This window comes from Patagioenas fasciata, chromosome 18, assembly GCF_037038585.1.
Source record: "Patagioenas fasciata isolate bPatFas1 chromosome 18, bPatFas1.hap1, whole genome shotgun sequence".
Classification (NCBI taxonomy): domain Eukaryota; kingdom Metazoa; phylum Chordata; class Aves; order Columbiformes; family Columbidae; genus Patagioenas; species Patagioenas fasciata.
In genome coordinates, this window is record NC_092537.1 from 5,674,892 (window position 1) to 5,696,523 (window position 21,632).

The following is a 21,632-nucleotide window of genomic DNA, read 5'->3' on the forward strand; positions in this document are numbered from 1 at the left end:
AGCATTCACTAAATGCATGCGAACTTCTAATGCCCCATAGCGAATTAAACACAGAAAAATACACACATACACCTACATCATCATCCTCTTTAGCTTTCTGTTTTGCTTCCTCTGCTTCTGCACGAGCTCTAAATATAAAATAAAAAACAGCTGCATTAGATAACACGGTGGGTTTTCTTTTTTCTTCCTTTTTCACAACCATGGAATTAAACTTACTTTCTCAGCTCTTCTTCCAGTTCCTTATTCTTCTCTTCAAGCTTTTGTTTTGCTTGTTTTACAGCCTCTAATTCACCTTGTAGTACATCCTTCTCACAGGTCAATTCATCCACCTTTGCTATCAAGTCATTCTTCACTACATTCAGTGCATTTCTGCACAAACAAACATGTAAAATACAGCGTTACAAGGATGACTCATAGCTGAGCTTCAGTCTGATTTTATTCTTGTAGACCTGCACATTTCTTACATGGAGCAGCTGTAAAGAGATACAGCTTTCTAAAGCAGGTCAAACCCTCTCCCCCAGATCTCCAATGCTCAGACACATCCACACCTCTGTATTAAAGTACTGATAAATCAGAACTGCTTGCTTCGAGGTTGAATTCCTCTGGGTTTCTAACAGAAAGGTAGGGAGCTGATCTCATTAGGACACAGTGCTGCAAGGATAAAAGCAGCTTTATATTTAGGTAAATTCACCTACAAATTCGAAATACTTACATCACCACTACTCTCAGAACAGAAAGAACATTTGTATAATTTGAGCTCTGTATGAAGATATTGAAGACATAATGAAAAAGGTCAGTATTTTTACATACACATTCTCACTTACTTTGTCTCCAACAGCTGAGTGTTTTCCAAAATAAGGTTTTCAACTTCACGACCCATTCCTTTCCAAAGGAAAAAAGCACATGAAATCAGCAGATAAAAACGGATGTTTTTACACAACGTATGTTTTGCCATTGTCTAAAACCAGCTGAATTTTAAATACAACAAACTTGTCATAAAAACTACGAGCTATGTGAAGTTTCAGTACCAACCTACCTTCTACCATTAGCTTTCCCCTCCACCTTCTTCCCAAATCTGACTTCAATTAAAGCCTAAAGGCAAGCCTACCTCCACCTAGTCTGTGTTTTGAAGGTTACAGTACTACGAAGTTGAAGTTTAAAATGTTCAGCTGTCCTATATACCACATTAGATACAAAAGTATCTAAGTTCTATACACAAGACATGTTGAATTACAAAGATCAGATTGCAAAAGCCCTGCAGACTTCCCCAGAGCAAATGATACCTTACCAAAGAAATTATGGTCTTTAAAGCCCATGCATTCCATGTAGAGCAAAAACAAGAACAAGAAACATTTCATGTAAGGTGCAGAATGAGTGAAGAACAATAAAAGATTGAGACTTAAGACATAAGAGTGAACTAAAACAAAGCCACCACCAAAAATCTGAAGTGGAATGGGATGTGATTAGAAGCAGGGTTTATACGAAAGACAGATGTTAAAGTTAAGCTTTTCACAACCATTTCTACTGGTTAGACCCCTTATAAAAATCAGTAACTCAACAGAAGTCTCTCTGATTTGGTGCAAAATAATTTAGAAGTACAGTACTTGGAAGAAATGCTAAGCCATTCAGTCAAAGTTTCAAATTAATATGTCACTATGGAAAAAGTGAACTTAACTACTTTAATGTTATTTAAATTTTTGGAAATTAATTTCTCACCCTATGGCTTGCATGCCTAAAAGAATGTAACTTGCAGGATTTTGAAAAGATAAATGGTGGGGGCCTTTTAAAATACTCTGCAAACAATCTTCTAAAGCAACTTTGGTAAGAGTTAAAAAGATACTTGGGTAACAAAGAAAACGATCTAAAAACAGACATGCAAGTCAAAGTTCCCTCTTTTGGAACGTGTCTCTCTGGGTTTTAGGTTAAATAACATTTAACACTGAAGGAATTTAGATCAGCTATGGTTGCTTTATGAATACCTGGAGAAATCCCCTACACTCCAGCCATCCAGAGGTTTGCTTTAAGTGCCTATTGCTTTTTAAATGTTTTCAGTATTCACAGATAAAATACATAGGATCACTTCCAACAGGTTTCAGGATCCTTTATAATGCAAAAACAAAAACTACAAAGCCAGAGTGCAAAGGCAAAGAAAAAAAGTGTTACCAAGCAGGGAAAAAAACGCAGAGAATGTATTTTATGAAAGCAGCAGCCAAGAACGCCCAACGGGAGAAGCAACAGATTCCAAAGAGTTTTGTTTTAAAAAAAGAAGCATACACACCAGAATATTCCCCTGGGTATGCAGCCCAAGAGAAAACAGATCAGAGAATCCCAATTAACCACTTTTACAGAACTTCGGACTAAAGTTTAATGCGCACTTAGGACAGATCCAAAGGCTTGAAACACACCAGCTACCCTGGATGCAGATGGGGCTTTTAAATAATAGAGAGTAATCTGGACTATGGTTGTGCTCAAGGTGAAATGGTTGATTATATAGTAAAAACTTCAGACCAACACATTCTGCATAACCAACAGTTACAACCACGTGTTCATTTTGCACACACCGGTGTTTCTAGCAATAGTTTACAGAAAATAGTCAAGAAGTCATTGACAAACTTTTAATACGTTACACTAAAAAGTATACTATTTTTGTCCAGAGAAAACAAAGCATCTATTATCAGGAAGTCCTGACAGTAATTTGATTTCTTTATACAACTTATCGTGTAGATACGGGATAAAAGTTGCTATATATTAATATTTCTCCTCAACTACCCATACTTTTGCATGCAGAATGTGTCGTTGGCTGTCCCTGTGACAGAGTGCAGGGGTTTTGGATGAAACGCGTTCCAGCAAGGATGTGGTGGCCCTTGCTGCTCAGGGTTCAACACAGCAGACGGTGGCACAGAAAAGTCATCTCGGACTGGAGATGGGCCCCTTACTCCTGGGGAGTAACGTGGCACAAATGTCACCTACTTGATGCAAAATAAAGTTTCTGGTGGAACACTGAACAACCAGAAATCCAGATTGCATGTGTAATAGTTCTATATAGTACTGCTAACAATCTGTATTTCTGCCAGGTCAGACAACATAAGCCAACAAAGTGCTGATTTTCTATATACAACACATTCCTACAACACACAGGAGTTGCATCTGCATTTTATACATTCCATAGTACCAGCTTTCATTACTTCAAAGTGAGGTCTGAACACTGATGTGTCCAAAAATAACTTGCTATACTATAAGACATTCATTGTTTATAGAAAGATCCTTCTTCTAATGTTCTTTCTGTTCCTGATCGACTCACACTCCCAAACCTTGTATTTTGTTCAGTCAGCACACAAGCAGCAGCAAACTGCTGAGGGAGAAATGCCAGTTCCTCGTCTTTCAATTAATGGTTTGATTCTTAAATTACCACCATTGTGTTCTGCTGCAGTTCTCTCTTACACATTAAATTCCACAGAGGTGATAAAGCCAGGCCATTACACATTGGGCACAATCCAAATTAAACTACCTAAAAGTAGTTCAAGATAAAATTCCTTACTCGAGGTAAAAATCTTCCTGACAGAGAACATACAGGAAAAACTGAAACACAGCACAGTGTGAAGAAGTGCTCCAAAATATTAAGGCTGATATCATTATATTGAAAGAAAGAACAAAAACTTATCTCCTGGTTTGTTTTTTTTTTCATTCCAATAACCACCTTAGGATGACACTAAAAACACTTTAATGCAAATGAATCCTAACGGTACACCCAGCAAGGATAATTAAGCACTTCACTAACAAGGAAAATTCCTCTTTAAATAACCTTTCTTACCCAGTAAATCTGCACCTTCATCCACATCTCCAATTAGGCCAGAACCAGCAGATGACAGCTCCTCAAAGAGTGACTCTGTATTGCGGTCAAATGCTTTGTTCTCTATGCCTTTGGTAGGAGTGCTATTCAAAGAATTAAAACAAGACATAAAAAAGCAGAAAGAAAACGCTCCCGCACTGCACAAAGTTCTCTCTGTGTTTTGACCACTAGTTCATTTGTCACCTCCAAAAGAAACAGAAGTAAAATTTTCAGAAGCTTTCCATTGGCTTAGAATCCTAAATTCTATTCTCAAATTCTACTTCGGCATCACAATCCCAAACTTGAGACAGCTGCTGATATTGAGCCAGTCAGGATTTTAATAAATTAAAGCATATCAAGTTTTGGAATGTAGAAATTCAGCCCCATCAGGACTTAGCCCAAACGCTTGAAGAGCAGACAGCTCAGCCAAGCTGGAAGTCATTTACTATAAAAGGAATGCAAAAGAACCAAAAAGAGATCACAACATTGCTCTGGCCAGAAAGGGGTCTTCTGTCACACCAATATCTTGCACTATTAACATTCACTACACAAGGTAATTTCTTCCATGTCATCACAAGAATAAAACAGACACATTTGAAGGACTCTAAATCCTTCAGGGCTTGCTCAGAAGATGAGGTACCTCCCCTGCTACTAAATCAGCACTACTTTATTTTTATGGGGCTTTTAGAGCTTTAGAAAGCAATGTTATCCTTCACAAGAAACAGCCTGCAAATAAGCAGACTCAGGCAAAAGCATTCCCCCAACAACACGATCACACCATCAGATTCTGATAAATAAATGCTGTAACACTTGCAAAGCCAATCGTCAAGCCAGATTCTAGAGATATGGGTGAAAACACAAGGGCCCAGCTTGGAACCTTGATGTAGGGAGAAAAGGCCTCTTGTCATAGACCCTTTGCTTGAAATATGGAAAGAATATTTAAACGTTATTAATTCAGGTGTAATATGAAGTACTCTGAACATTCATCAGGTGTAGCAACAGAATAAAGAGCTGCTGTTGCATTTAAACTCCTGAGGCATTTGGGAAAGTCACAGAAGTAGGAGATTCATTACATGATGCATCAAAAACAAAGTCTAGTACCTTCTAGAATTGGTTTTCCCACCCTAATCTCAACACACAACTTACCTGGAACCCTTATACCCGCTGAGATCTTTATCCATATCCAACTCCGGAGTTGACTCAATGATTGCCTGAACTTCAGATTTTTCTTCATTTTCATTTCCACCTAGGGAGAAGTGGTATGTGTTCATAAACCAAAACATCCCTGGGACATCTGACATTATCTACATGTAGTTGTTATTAACCGATTGTCAAATTATTAGACTTCTGCAGGTCATTAAATGAGAAGACCTATGAATTTCAATACTCTAGAACAGACATTGGAATTTCTAAGTCTCCCCTAGTTTAACTTAAGTCATCCAATGGTCATTATTTCCTGCTGTTTCTGCAACAGAAGCCAAGAAGATGTCTGACATCTCATTGATTTGTGTCTAGATGAGTGTCACTTCTGCTGTTTAAAAAGAAGTGCCATAAATAATCCTGATTCTAGAAAAATAATTACTAAACTCACCAATAAACAACAAACTTTTATCTCTTACTAATATCCTTACTCCTAAAAATAATGAGAAAAATATTTCTCATTTGTGGCACAACAATTAAGATATTCCATAACAGATTAGACACGAGGTCCATAGTAACCATGCACTAAGAAGTTAACGCAGCTCACCCGTGGACACGTTCCTTGTCTCTTGAGCTACCTGTACTTCAATATTCTTGCTTGCGTCCAGCTTTTCATTCGGCATTTCTGTGTCCTTTGCAAGCCCTTCAACATCTTCCTTTTGAGGAGTCTCAGCAGGCAGCACGGGCGCGTCGGAAGCAGCTGTGGATGCTGGAGTAGTAGATTTTGAGGCTGCTTGGCTGACATCGGAGAGCTCATCCTACGATTGAACAATTGCCATTAAAACACTGAAGAAGAGTTAGGCATAGAAACTAAAGAACAATCAAAACTTACTGTATTTTACTGAAGAATACACAAATGCAAAGAACTTCGATATTCTGACAAGTTTATTCAGAAATCTAGTAAATTAACACATGGCTCTAAAGGAATAAAACCTGTACACTTACCCATAGTTACACAAGGCAACAAAACCAACATGTGAAAATAGTATGAGACCCATTGCATCCATTTAAAAATAAAATACAAGCTACACAACTTAGCCAATTGCCTTGTGAACTGGTGAAGTTCAGCTGCTGGATAATGATTCACAGTTCAGCAAGCAGACACAGAAGGGAGGAAATGGGACCCCTCACACAACCAGGGAATAAAACCCCTGAGCTGCTGGCTCTGGTCAAACATTTCTACGTGTTTGTATTCCAAGAGCATCCACTAAGTGATGCAGCACCGGCTGATCACTGACTTTTCACACGTAAAGCGCAAGAAAAACAGCTTGATAGTGCAAGAGAAAACTGAACAGCCCTTTCCTTTAAGGAATTGCAAATAATCCCATCTGCTCTACATTTCTGACTTGATTATCTGCTGTATTTTTTTAGCTAACTCTTGGAAACAATACTGATTCAGCTATCACAAATGTTTGTTCTAGAACTAATGAAAGTGAAATGCAATTCCATTAAGTGACAAAGAATGAATCAAAATATCTCAAAGCCTGAGTATTTGAAAGTCAGTGCTGGGTTGACTTAGCAAATTTGATTTTTTTGGCAATGTTGCCAAAAGACTTTTCCCCCAAAAAATAAAAGTTAGATAATTAAATCTGAAATAGTAGCTCATCTGCAATGCTCTGCAGAAATAAGCAGAAGAGAATGAATGGTACGTAATTGTGTGCAATCACAGCTTATGCAGCAATGTCACTACTGCACAAGCTCCAGTTCTCCTGATGCCTGCTCTGTGACACTTCCAGAGGAAACACCGACCATTAATGAAGTGCTCATGCATTAATGGAAAACAGACGCCTGAAAGCAGCAGAAACTTGCCTGTGCTATGAACTTGATGTTAAAAATATTGAGAGGAAATAAAAGTATTAGAGAAAGTTTCAAATTCTGCGTATGACCTGGATATATGATGTTATTCAGTATGTTCACTTCAGAAGTACTTTACATGCACAGCTAAAAAGTAAAGAAGCTACTTTGGGCCTAAGGAACTTATTCTGACTAAATAGGTTCAAAAAACTACAGTCTGTGCTGTTTTGTAAATTCTCTTTTAGCAGCACATCTTTTTTAGAAGAATTATACCTAGAAGCCTTTTTTGACTAAATATATTAACCAACATAATTTCCTGAGGGGACAGGATGGGATCAGAGACTTCCCTTCATACCTCATCTCCACTTAGACTCTTAACCACAACTTTTAAGCTGTATTTCAGTCAGCTCTCGTGAAGTCTGTCAGTGTATTGATGTTAATCAACATGGGACACAGGGAACAGGACAAATTTAAGATCCAAAAACTGTCCTAGACAAGAGTTTAAGTGACAAATTTTTCAATCTAAACTCCTGTTCTCACTTTGATATGTTTACAATGAATCATTACTTACACTTCCCATTATCTCCATATGACCTCTAGGCAAAAAAATAAAAAACAAACAAAAATCTGGGTTCCAATTATGTCTTGAATACTCATCAGTTTAAATTCCCCTGCTAAGTATTAAATTCACTTCGCAGGAAATTCCCCTCAGCTGTTTGCCTTTTCAGAAATAACAGTGCATCCACAGCCTTCCAAAAAAACCTCATGTACATAAAGACATAGGGCAGCTTTGCCCATTCTGTGGTTCTCCACCTCCCTCTGTGTTCTTTGTGAGCCCCAGTCCCGACTGCCTGATCCCATCACATTCCAACATCACTGCCCCATTCTTCCATTTCCACAGCTTGTTCTGTGCCACCCTCTCACTGTTGGAACACAGAACAATTGCAGGAATGGTAGCCAAGCTACACGTAAGAGAAATTAAAATCACAGGCTAATTTAGGCAAGTTAGGTCACTCTCACCCTGGGGCGTACCTTTGCTGTACACCTGATAGTAGGCAGAGGTTACATTAAGAGTACTGCCCGTGTAGTAACCAAAGCTTTCCTTCTAAAAGGATTTTAAACCAGCAGACCTGTTTACACTATCTAGTTACATAGCTAATGTGGAAAGAACAAGCGAGTGACCTTTGCAAAGGGTCCCTTGAAAGAAAAAACCCATCCCATGAGCGAGAGGAGAACCCACTTGCTATCACTCATCTGGAAAACACAACCCAAACTCTGCTCCTTCCAGCAAACAGGTTCCCTCAAAAGAAGCAACACACATGGTTTACACAAAGATGACTTAGGGTTTTCCCTCCTCCCTCCTTCAGGGAACTGCTGGAGAGAGTCCAGTGCAGAGCCATGAAGATGATGGAGTGGAGCATCTCCCGTGTGAGGAAAGGCTGAGGGAGCTGGGGCTCTGGAGCTTGGAGGAGACTGAGGGGTGACCTCATTAATGTTTACAGATATCTAAAGGGTGAGTGTCAGGAGGATGGAGCCAGGCTCTTCTCCGTGACAAGTGATGGCAAGACAAGGGGTAATGGGTATAAACTGGAACACAGGAGACTCCACTTAAATTTGAGAAGAAACTTGTCAGTGAGGGTGTCAGAGCCTGGCCCAGGCTGCCCACGGAGGTTGTGGAGTCTCCTTCCCTGCAGACATTCAAACCCGCCTGGACACCTTCCTGTGGAACCTCAGCTGGGTGTTCCTGCTCCGGCAGGGGGATTGCACTGGATGAGCTTTCCAGGTCCCTTCCAACCTCTGACATTTGGGGATTCTGTGTGATTCTTTCAATGTGCTTTTTCTCCCCGCTAAGGATCTACAAGCTGTAGAGTCCTCACCTTGAGGCTGGTGTGGGAGCGGGGCTGGCTCAGCTCAGGGAACTTCCAGTGCTCCGAGCCCGGCGTCTCCCCCGCGTCTCGCTGCGCTTCGGGCGTGAGGATCGCATCTCCTGGAGGCAGCGGGAAGATGCCCAGGGAGATTGGACGCTCCTTTCTGTTTGGGAGACAACTTTCATCAGCCATTTCAGACTCACAAGCTTTATTTTCCTGTACGCCTCTGAAATCAGCAAGGAAGCAGTGAAAAAGTTCAAACATTCATACACTGGTCTCCACTAAATACACAAGGCAGCGTGCACAGTTTGTATGATAGCACGTAACCCCTCATTTCACGTTATTTAATTGCAAATAGTCTATTCCGTGGCTGCAGGCAGCAGTTATTGATTGTGCCAGAGCTAATCTATAGTAAACAAGTTTTACAGAAATGGAACACAAACAGGAGCATGAGATGAAAGTATTTCCTTATTTCAGACTAAATTACAGTTTTCAGTAACTACTCTTGAAAATATAATTTTGCGCTTATTTTGCAAGATACAGGATGACAATTTCTACAAGAGTGAACAGCTAAATCATTAACTGAAGCATTTGGGAAAATCCTAGACAGCCTAAAGTCCAACTCTTTGCAAAAGTGATGGTATTTTTCTCCTGAAGATGACAGGAATTACATGGATTTGTACAACTGAAAACAACTGGGTCAAGGAATTACCAATGTTAAAACCAGCCCAGCGAAAATGGCTCAGCTTTAAACAAAATCAGTTCACTCTCCTTCACCCAAAGCTGCACAAAAGCTTGTGCCAGTAAGGCAAATTTTTTCATCCTAACTCTTCACCATCTCTATCTTTATCACCTACTCATGACAAAAGAAAATGTTGGGAAATTTGTATACCGACCCTGCAAAAAAAGAACAATTAAAATAAAATAAAAATCCCCAAGTCAATGTGACTGTCAGGAGTGTGATCAGTGAACAAAAAGATTAATTCTTCCTGCTAGCAAGAGACAAAAACACTGCGCAGAACACAACGGATAGGATGCTACAGCCAGCCCTGAAAAAGGAAAATATCAGCCAGGCATAGAATTGAGATAAAGCAACGTACTTTTGTGTCCAAACAATGGAATAGAGCAAAAAGGACTGTAATCAACTAGCACAGTGCACTAAAGACAGGAGACAAAAGTGTGCAGGGCGATGGCAGAAAATGACGCTTCTTGAGGGAAAGCACCGCCTGCAAGTAGCACTGCAGGGACAACCCGGACCAACAGTAACATCTGAGAATCTCCTATTCCAGCATTACAAAAAGTCAAATCACAACCATATGTACTTTCCTTTGCAAGGATTTTCACAAATTAAACATAAGCTATGCAGAATTACTACCTGCATGTAAGTTAAAGGTAAAAATAAAAAAAGTGTTAAAAAGCAAAAAGAAAAGCTCAGCTTTTATATATGTATGTTGGTTTGGTTTTGTTAGTTTGGTGGGTGGTTTCTGGTTTGTTTTTATTTTTACTTCAATGAAACGGTATAATAGTCAAGAAAGGATTGTACTTCACAATTAAGCAGTAAACGCCTTTTGTTATTTTTTGGTGATGTAAAAGTTAATGTTCAAAGAGTAAACAATTTGAATTGCCATAAACCTTTCCAGCACAGGTATACAAGAGACTTCACACAAATCTTTGCAACCGATTCTCACGTTGCGCGTATCTTAGTCTTTCATAAATATTATTCCAAGTTAGGTGGTTAATTCAGTAGTTCAGCGGAGCAAAGCAGGCAGCAAATAAACTAAAGCAAAATCAGGGTTACCAAATAAAAAGCATCAGATACTGGTCCAGCATCTGCAAACAAACTGTGCTGAAAAACTGAGCAGAATTTATTGCAACGATTCCCACTCTTGTAACAGGTCCTGCTTTTCTTCAGGTTTCCCACAACTCCAATGGGTGTGGGTAACAAAAGACATAGCACATAAGCTGAGCTGATGGTAAAAGACAGACTGAAACCATTTCATTGGTTAGGAAGTCCAGCAACAACAACAAAAAGAAAAGAAGGGGAAAAAAAAGCATCGGCTGAGTGCCCAGCGGGCGGTGAGAAAGGAGCATTGTGGAGGGGCCCCGGCTTCGGAACCGCCTCCCGGAGCCATGGGTCAGAGCCCGTTTACTACTTACTTACTCACAGGATACACCACTAAGCTTATTTCTCTTCTTTGCAGTCCAGAGGGGAGAGAATTTGAACAAAATGGGTACCAACAAAAAGTTCAAGCTGATATTTGCTTTTAGTTGAGGATGAACCTGTTTCAATGTGCTAAACCCCAGCTCAGGTGCACCACGAGGCTGCAGAGGAATGAAGGGTGAAAAGGGGCTGATTTTGGAAATGAAGGTTATTATACGTGTCTGCATGAAAAGAAATTATTTGATTAGACTGAAGCAATTTCAACTGATTGCAGTGGTTGTTGGCTGGAAAGCAAAGAAGCCCCTTCTGCTCCCCCAGGGTCCAAGAAATATCTGCAAATACAACAGGGGGCAGAAGGCAGGCGCGGGTTTTAAAAGCCTAAATTAATATTCTGAAGTGATGGACTGAAGCATTTACAGGAACCTTTAGGATAAGCAACCAGCTGCTCTGTTCTAAAATCCGACTAGCATTAAAAAAATAGAAACAATTCTACAATTCGACTCCCTCATCCTATGTTTCATCTTTTTTAAAAATGAATAAAAGATTAAGGAACTGAGTTCCAATTCTTATAATACCTAAAGCAACAAATTACTAGGGGCTGGAAAGGCACAAACCCCCTCAAATCCAGTAAATATTCTCCAGGGAAGCAAAAGCATATTACAAAGAAACCCTATTTGTAAAACCACCTGCTTGTTTAAATATAAAAAGTTTAATATAAGTTATTGAACATGAAGTTGAAGATCTTGCTTTGTTTGTTTACAGTTGGGGATTATCTGTTTTGCTGTTTATTTTCTTCATGTTTTTAAACAAGCGCAGCCTCACTAACTACATCAGTCTATAGAGAGTTACGTTTCATTTATTGCTATTTAAATATTCATCCACATTTATTATCATTGTTATTCATAACTGCTATTTATTTTATATATTGATTGGCTTTAAACCTTTGGAACAATGCTGCTGTGCTCAGAGGCAACTCAAAAGCGTATTACCACACAATGTCTACACGCACAATGTGTCGAGGAGGAAAAGCATCACACGCATCGTTCAGAGAACACTATTTCCAGCATTTTTCCCAACTTCACTATTCCATTTACAACCACAGATCAGCTAGGTCAAGTTTTTGGATCAGAAAGCTACATTTTAAAACTTTTCCAGCTGTTTCCTATTTGTAATTACAGCACTAAAACCTGTCGAGATGACATTTGGTCACAATATTCTAATGCATTTCTGCTACTGCTCCAGGCAACTAGGACACACAGAACAGAACTTGAGGGGGTCGCACAGCTGGCAGCTTGCCCTACAAGTACAGAGAAAAGGAGAGGATAACATTTGGCTGAACAATAGTGAATAGGCTTTAAGAGCTCTAATGCTTAAATAAAGATTTATCTTTTTTCCCCCCAGATCTTTTTTCAAAACAACGTGATCAACTAATTCCTGTGGTTTCGAGCAGATCGATTAGCTGATCTTACAGAATTATTTCTATTCTAAAAGGAGAAATTTGGTAGCACAAAGCCTCAGACTGCATACGCTTGTGGCTACACAAGATCAGCCACGTACCTGACAATACACCGAACGTGAGCTTCACCACGACATTACCACGGGTTTTTGTGCAGGTTACAATAAACCAACAGCAATAGCTTTCTAAAAAAAGAGATACACAAACTGACCTTGCACTTGCTTAAACAAAAGGCAATGAAATTTAAGTGTATAAAAAAATATATTGCAATATCCCAGTCCATACATGTTTAGACATCCTTTCCATCTCTAATTTATCCTTGTTCATCTGTTTGAAAGGAAAATGGAGAGCAGTGAATAAGGAAGAGCGCGGGAAGCCGAGGTGTAGAAGGTCGAGGTACCTGAGTATCCTTGGGAGGTTCTGCGTCAGAGCCGGCACGCCGGTCGAAATAGAAAAGTGCACGAGCAGCAAAACCGAGAGAGACACCAAGATCGCCGAGTTAATGACCACCGCCCCGCCAACGAAGCCAAACACAAACAGCAGCATGCAGCCGGGATTCATGGCGCTGCGCTGGCATGGTGACACGCCGGGACCGAGAAGGCTACGCAGGGGCCGAGGGGGTCTCTTTGTAGGCACAGTGTGTCATTCAGCCGCTGCCACACAAACAATGCCATCGGCGGCAGCTCGCCCCGCTTCTGCAGCAGCTCCCCGGCAATGACATCAGCCTCTCCTCCCCCTCGCCGGGCTCCTCGCAGCATCTCCGCAGCACCGCAGAGACACGGCCAGCCCGGAGTTATCCTCCCCGCCTTCCACGCAGAGTTCATAGGCTACAAAGCTGCCAAATCTGCATAATATATTCCCATGGAGCCCTCGGAATGAACGGGTAGGGCGATGCGCACCTTCGTCAACCCGCACACAAAGCCAGGGTGAGAGATCAGTGATTTTGGGAGAGCTGCTGACATTTTCCCTGCCTGCCTGAATGCAAACACTCAGAAAAGCTGAAATTGGTTAAGGTTAATGCACAGAGTATATCTCAACGTTTAGCAGCACAACAGCAAAAGCCTCATTCTACTGATTTCTACACTGTTCTCTTACCGCATTCCAATCATACAACAAATCTTTCCAAATCAGCCAAACCATTGTTGTAGGATTAAAGAACAAAGTCTTTCAAACACAAATGAATGGGGGTTTTTTCTTTCATTTCAGGGTGAGACTAATAAACAGCTTACCTAATTCTACTGTGCGTTGTGGATTCCAGCTGATCACCCCCTGTTAGCTGATGAAGTTTGGTTCTTTCCAAGTGCTCCATATAATTGTGAATCATCTGTTTAAAAGGACAGAGAAACAGCAAGTAATATTTAATAACATTTACTTTTACTACAAGTGCATAGTTATTGGCCAATACAATACAATCTTTCCCTGCAGTGCTAAAAAACAGCAAAAGCATTCAGAAACATTACAGATATAGATAAAGAAGCAAAATTATACAGTGTATAAAACCACAAACCAGAAGAGAAGGCCATAATAAATAAAAAAATTGGAGACTTACTTGTGCATTCATGCACAGGAAACATTCTAAGGGCACACAAAGTGCACGTGGTATTACAAACAAGATTTTGAACAGAATTATCATTTTGGAGGCTGTTCAAGACCCCTACGTCCAGCAGATATTAAAATTTATTACGTGACACAGTACATTTCACTATAGCTAATTGCAAAGTACTATGAAGGTCAGACAATTTGCATCTCAGATATTAAACATAATGAATCCACAAACTAAGAATCAGATTATTTCCTTTGCTGGCATCTCTTCTCTTTTTCCTTCTACCATTCAAATAAATTTAACCTTTCTGTATTTTCTGGAAGTGCAGTTTTGTTTTATTATTATCTTGACTGCCATCTCATAAAAAGGACCAAGCATCTGTGGATTTTTAGTACTCAAGAAGAGCTTTACTCTCTTCCTTTAAGAGACAACCAAAGGTCAACTATGCTGACACAGGCAGTCATGACTTATTTACTGAACCCCGATTCCAATCAGCTAAAGGATGAGGTTACTCTGTGTGTAACTGATCCAGGACACGCTCAGGGAGAAGGAACCGGGATCGCTCCATCACTCTATGAGTTTCACTTGGCCACGGGTCTGGATGAAAACTGGGGAAGCCTAAAGAGAAGCCCATGTGACATTTGGTATTTTCAAGCATTTCTGTACTCGCATTCAAAGATGAACAGGGCACTTGGAACAGAAGGAAGAAAAGAAGAAATCACAGGTGTGCTGCAGAAGAACTGAGTGCACTTTTCCCCCAAGACATATTCAGGTCACGACTCAAAGGCTTCCTCTAGAAAAAAACACCTGTTCTGTTACAAGTGTAATTTTTTTGCTATTCTGGAAAGGGTACACACACACTTTTCAAATAGTGTTACTAACAGGCATTTGTACAACCGATGTTACATAACCTTTTATTTTGGGGTCATTTGCATGCATTGAGTCTGAATTCAGCAGGACCTGGAAACCTCCATCTATGTGTTATTTTCCCTCCGAGGTTGATGTGTCCAAGGCTGATACCATTGACCTTCAGATGTTCCTTCATCTAATAGCAGTGGACCCACAAACACTACCCACCAACATTAGCTACATATGAACATATATTCTGAGATATTTTTATTTTGGTAGAGTGAACTGGCTTAAGATATCCCGACTGATGGATATTCTATAAATGAGTAACTTTTATGGTAAATACTGGTTACATACAGATCCAGGTTTTCCCAGCATTCACCTGAACTAATTAATATAATTAAGACCAGAAAAAAAAGTCTTGCTATTTTTAGAGAAACATTATATAGTATACTTTAACTGCTATCAAAAGCTTACAAAATTGATTCAACAAAATGCTATAATCAAAGTGTTTCACTAAGACCATCTCATTTGCTTTCTGAATTTTTTAATGCTTGCTCATACACAAGCAATCAAAAGAACTGAAAGCTCAACCTTCAACTATCCGCATTTCCTGGTTGTTTATTTTTTATTTCTACCGAGCAACCAAAATCAGGTGTTCCAATGGCTCCTGTGCATAGTTTTATACAAGTCTTTTTATAAACCAAATTAATTCAGAATTTCTAGGAAGCAGACAATGCATTACTTCGAAATGCACATTAGACCATTCTGTATTTGCTGATGAATTCCCTCATCCTGGGAGGGATTTCACCACACAGAGGCTGAGCTACCTGCAAACTTCCATTTGCAGCACACCCATTGGTAACATCTTCAACAGAACATGTGCTGCTTTTTAGCTATTGAACTGAAGCTGAGGAACTAGAACCTTTTTGGGAAACAACTAACACATGGGGAAAAAAGAGTAGGGTCAGTTAAACCTGTGCAACTTTTATGTTTTGCAAAATACACGGTTTAACCTACTTTATTCCCTCTCCTCAGTCTATTCTTTTGTTTACTGAAATGTCTCATTAGATCTACTACCCACAGACAGAGGCCAGAGGGCAGGTCACTTTAAAGGACTCTGTAGGATTGTTCTGCAGACGAAAATACTGCTGATGGTAAACCAAACAAATCTGAATGTCACGTACTTCAGCATAAAGGACGCAAGCTATAGGAACACAAAAATAAGATGGAAAAAAATCAACCGTGTGCATCATGTGCAGCGCAGACACAGCACGGGGATTCTCAGCTTCTAGAACCCATTCATGAAAGGTTGACATAAAAAATAGAGAAATACTGTAACTTATTGTGAAGTCAGCTCACTAACTGCTCATCTACAACACAATTGGAAGACTCCTTCCAAAAATATTGGGGTTTGAACCACATGAGCCCCAGAGGCTCTTTTCAATCTAAATTACTCCAAGTCTCGGCATATTCTTGAAGTGCTGGCCTGATCCAAAAAAGAGAGCAATGAATTAGCACACTAGAAACCTCAAGTGCTCAAAATTTGATCAAAAGTTTTGCTATGTTTTGAGATTACTCTGCCAGCCAAAGGAAAAAGAAATACTATTACTGACAATTTAAAAACAGATATAAGTGGAATAATTGCTCTCTACTCAGCACAATTCTTACTGAAATTACGGTAAAGGATAGATGACAAATAAAAGACTACATCTACAACTCTTCCCCAAGTCTTGCAGTCAATAATTAACCATCCATAAGCTTTTACTACTGGCAGCTCACCTTGCTACCCATGAAGTTCCACAACTATTGTGAACATGACCAGTTGTTCCAAGGAAGACATCACAAACACTGACCACTCTTCATTGGTGTAATTAAATATGTCTCTCCATTACCATTAGTTGAGGGGATTAAAGATAAACTCAGAACTTGGAAGAATTAACTTACGTAACAGCATTTCATAATTTGTGTGTTGGCTTGTTTTAGGGCACAATATGTAAAAATTGATTATAATGAACTTTTAAGGACATTACAACATGAATATGGAAGTCATTTCCTTTGACTACAAGTGACAGTAATGCAATGTCTTTCCATCTCAAAAAAATACTCAAATAGGTTTCCTCATACAATACGTGACAAGTTCTGCAACTGTAGAAAGTGTTCCAGGTTTTTCCACATCTTAAACTTGAGAATTCAGTGAAAGACAAAGCCCGTCCTGTCACTCGTGTTTATTCCTACGCTTGCAAATCTAACCGCTCCCAACATACACACGCCTGATACTTTCTTTGCCACCAACAAATGTGTATATACCATGTTGTGGTTATTGTTACCTGCGCCTTTTCCTTAACCAGGTTGAGAGCATCTCCTTTATCCCTTCCTTTCTCTGCCACTCCTTCCTTTCTGTGTCAATGCTTCAACTCCCCCAGGACAGGTTTTAGCAACTCTCTGTGTGCCAGCCCTCACTGTTCTGTTCATCCTGCAGATCCAATCAGGTCTGGCACAAGCAGCTCCTCCCTTTGGGAACGTGCAACCAACTGCGTATTCAAAGATCTTTCTGTGTCCCACATAATCTAGATTTATTAAAGTAATCGACATTTCTAGAAACTCCTTGATTCAGTACAAAAGTCCTAAACATATTTCCACGTAACTACCTTTTTACCTTTAAGGATTTGTGGTCAGATTGTCACTTAAGTAAAAGCATCATTCCCACTGGTGAGCTCGATGCATCTTTACCCACATATAAGATGTTGGTTTTGGCAGACACAACAGTACATGAAGATGTTAAATCCAGGCTTTATCCATCAAGCTATTAATGCTTAGCATAAGACTTCAGAAAAACTATTTGCCTGAACCAATAGCTAACATCTGATCTCAAAACCACTGTGACTGGTGCCCATGCTTAGCCACAATTGTAATTAGACATCTCTCAGCCTTCTGCTCCTCCCTCCCTACACAGGACTTGCTGGGATCTCTGTTTATCCAAACCAACCTGACAAAGTACATTCCCAATGCCAGAGACAGCCTCGCTGTTCTGTCACATCGTATCAGTGCAGAACACTGAGAAAATTCCATGGCCCAATTATGCTTCATTAAACTAAGCCCATGTTCTGTGTGTCAGGGAAAGAGAGATCGAACCATCTTAAAAAAGAATCGCTTTCTTAAACAGAGAAAGTTTTATTTTGGAAATCTGTGCAGAGAAGTGCCCAAGCAATTGCCAAGTACTTACTGCTCTGTCTCAGTTTCTCAACTGAGTAAATGTAAACCAGCAGCCAAGCCTTGAACAAGTCAGTGCCAAAGTTATGAATTGTGCCCCATTAACTACACAAAAAAACCCAGAAAATAAGACCCTTTACATCCTACACAGGGAGTTTGCTCTGGAAGAGTCACTCGCAGGGTGAAGAGTGGAAGAGTCACTGTGCATCATAACAGAATTTGAGATAAAAGCTACAATCAAGTAACAAAATTCCTTTATAAGTCCATAATGCAAAGGTCGAAAGATTTTTGGATCAGATCACTGTTAACCCTTCAGTGTTCCAGCACACCGTCCTTACAGCTGTATGATCACTTTTTGTAGCTGGTCCTTTATAGCCAGAGAAAGATGGAAATGAGAGTGTGCACGGTTCTAATTGCAGAAGTTGAAACTCAGCAACTCCAGCACACTGCTTTATTGCTCATCTGCTCTGAGCAGTAGAACACAGCAAGATCAATGTGATAAATATGTTGCAAGCAGAGGAAGGATGTGGGACCAGAGCAGGTTAACTCAGCAGGGAACCATGACATAGATGTGAGAACACGGGCAGGCTGCATTCACACATCTTGATCTGACCGAACACCTCGACCTGCTGCCAATGCCCAGCTCCACTGCACCTTCCAACCTGCCACCTTTGTTATCATACCCTAATCCAGTTAAAAATCAAGCCAGTGAGCTCAAGCACTGACTTAGCAGGAGAGGAAGCTCAAGGTGAGATATTACACACTCATTAGCTCATTTGACTGTTTAGGTGAAATTCCGGTGAGTTTGCTGGGCAGGGATCTCCAGCAAAGAGGCAGCACAGGCAGGGGGGAATGTTGGAAAAGGACGCGGTTACAGAGCTCAGCGCAGTCCAGAGCCGGAACAGAAGCCAGCCCAGTCTGAAATACAAAGGTGTGAACTGCAGAATAAAGTGGGAATGGAGGGAAGCAAATACCAGGCAGAACTGAGAAAAATTGCTAGAAATTAAAACTGCAGAAAATGCAGTCAAGTCACATCTTTAACATGACATCTGTCAAAGTAATCACTGCCAACAAGTTACAGCTAAAAAAAAAATACAAAATCTTTCTAATACTCTGTTATTATTTGGTCAACTGAGAGAAAAACAGTTGCCGTTTCAGTAAGTACCAAAAATAGATCATTGCAAAGACAGTGGTGAAGCTGATTCAGAAGGAAAAGAATATTCCTTCCCAGAAAAACATGAAGCTAAGAAAGGCTTCAGAAACAAATATCATGGTAGAAATATTAAAGCCCATAAACTTGATGACTTGATGCTTAAAGTAGGTTGGATATTTGCCAAAGTATCTTGCATTGAAAAAAAGTTACTACACAGACCTAAACCAGCAGAATTTGTTGGGAGAAAGGGAAGCAGAAAGTCACAAAGGGGATGGGGGACAATGGGCACTGTTATCAACAGCCCTTTCCAGTCCTTGAGTCATAAACACACCCCAGATACCAGCGTTAATAAAGTGCCCTGCGACAGTCTATGACTAAAGCACATCAGGAAGTTTGTACTGTGCAAGATCGACAATGGTCTCTCCAATTGTGCTCAAAAAAGCCTTTGCAAATGAAGATAAGGAGTATCTCCTTAGCTTCCTGAGGTTAGTCACACAGTTGCTAAAGGCTCCCAACCTTTTATAAACAACCACACTCCTGGTAGCTATTCCTTGCCCTTAGATCCCAGCCCAAAGCTGAGCTTTCACAGCCCACAACCCATCACCCCATCAACTCCCCGTGTCCTGTGGTGAATATACTGCTGTATTTCAGTGGCTGCCAGATGGTGGTCTGAGAGTTTTATTTAGCTCTAGTAATGTCTACACACACTTGTTACCTAAAGACAGAGATGAAAATCTTCATCGACAAAACCAGAAATAACCTAAGGGAAAGGTTTTTGGGTTTAGAAGCGATGTAACATACAAGGGAGAGGGGTGAAACATTCAAAAGGAAAAAATAAAATGCTGAAAATGGGAAACAAAGGAAGAAGGAAGTGAACATGCTGGAAGGAAGGGGCACAGAAAACATGACCTGATTGTAGGAGCACAGAGGTACGAATATACCGTGTTGCATTACAACTTATTTCTTTATGAAGAAAGGACACAGTCACCTCAGTAATAATAAAGCCCAAGGAAACACCTCTCCCTACACCAAAGAAAGTGCATTTAAGATGTAAAAGCATTTAATAAATTGCAATCAAACCAGCAGAGGTGGTTGTCCATTTTGGAGCAAAACCTATGTAAAAAGATATTCACAACATTTCATTAGCATTTCATGGAATTAATAGTGCCCAAGACATTTAGTTATGTTTAACTCAATAAAAACTTGTGCCATTTCTATTCTGATAGTACCCCTAGGTTCCCATTAAAATAACCCCAAACTCCGCAAGCACACAGTACTCTGAAGTATTTCCAGTTCAAAAGGACGAAAAACTTAAGTTGGATAATTAAGCTTTGTCACTTCCCATTTTACTTAAATTTCCAGTTTTCAACAGATGCAACATTCTAAAGCAACTATTTAGCAATAAATATGATTTTAAATATATTAGGATTTCAGTAAATATATGAATATTTTTAAGAGCTGCAGAAGTTTTGTCAAGTGCTACTCGAGAGCCGGTTGTGGTTCCGAGCCACGTTCAGCTGTTGTCAGTGTAACACCCCCATCTTCAGATTGCTATGGAAATATTAAAGGTAACCAAATCTGGCATCTGTGTTTGCCTTTGCTTTCCCCACATGTGGTCTTTTGAACTGGGAACAGTCAATATTGCATTCCCCACTGTCAGTGACGATCTAACAAACACAGCAATCCGACCGTTCAAAGGCAAAGCAATCGGAGTAAGAACTATGCTCAATATTGAGGCTTCAGATTAATGAGAATTATTCAGAGAACCTAGTGATTTCCCCACTGAAGTGCACTAGTTAGGCAGTGCTCATCTCTGCATTGGAAAGACAACCTGCAGCTACAAATCAAAGTATGCTCTAGAACCAACTTCAGATGTGTGGCTCTTATTTAACAAAGTCAAACTTGTCCCATCTTCATTAGCAAATCCTGTTTTCAATAGCTATTAATAAGTATGGCAGGTACTTCTTTTAATCACTAATCCCAGCAGAAGGCCAGTTTTGGAAGGTATTTGTTCCTTCAATAGAAGTAAAACCAATGCAGAAAACAGCTGGAAAGAGTAGCAAGAATGTAATTTCATCCCTGTTTCTTTGAAATTTGTTAGTGTGCTTTGAAGAATTCTCTTTGAAATATGAAAAAGCAAATTCCTATTTTTTTAAAGCTTCTGAATACCTGAGAAGGCTATAAAATTGACAATCATGCAATCAAATTAACATGGAGAAATAGATACTTGAGTGTCAATCAGAAAAATTACCTACTAAATGAAGCCTGGTTACAACATTACCAATACAAACATCTAAGCATCAGTGAATAAAACAAAACATCCAACAATTTTCCCAGTTGCTCATAACATGAAGTTTTCCACAGATTTACATTTCTACAGATAACCTGAATTGATCTTGGCGTCATGACCTACCTCTGTATGTCTTGAATGAAGTGCATTGTATTCTTTCTTGAGCTCTGCCTCCCTCTCCTCCAGTCTGCTAACTGCAAGAAGAACAATTTTAAAAGGAATTAAAATTCAATTTAGAGTTCTAGTAAATGAGACTGTGACTTGCCTAGGACTAGG

General features: G+C 39.8%; 1 protein-coding gene across 4 annotated transcripts in view; it reads right to left on the reverse strand.

The window, feature by feature from the left end:
- Positions 1-21,632, reverse strand: part of SPAG9 (sperm associated antigen 9) — a 62,630-nt gene that overhangs the window by 23,103 nt on the left and 17,895 nt on the right. For 2 of the 4 annotated variants that reach the window (XM_065852662.2, XM_065852663.2), the window contains exons 3-11: positions 21,480-21,550; positions 13,538-13,632; positions 8,701-8,854; positions 5,577-5,787; positions 4,976-5,075; positions 3,812-3,933; positions 825-882; positions 217-369; positions 77-128 (exon numbers count right to left, since the gene is read on the reverse strand). In XM_065852662.2, the coding sequence (XP_065708734.1) occupies positions 77-128; positions 217-369; positions 825-882; positions 3,812-3,933; positions 4,976-5,075; positions 5,577-5,787; positions 8,701-8,854; positions 13,538-13,632; positions 21,480-21,550 (1,016 nt within the window). Of the gene's footprint in view, positions 1-76; positions 129-216; positions 370-824; positions 883-3,811; positions 3,934-4,975; positions 5,076-5,576; positions 5,788-8,700; positions 8,855-12,708; positions 13,095-13,537; positions 13,633-21,479; positions 21,551-21,632 lie in introns of those variants that run through there. The other 2 variants (XM_065852665.2, XM_065852666.2) reach the window with 2 other exon arrangements.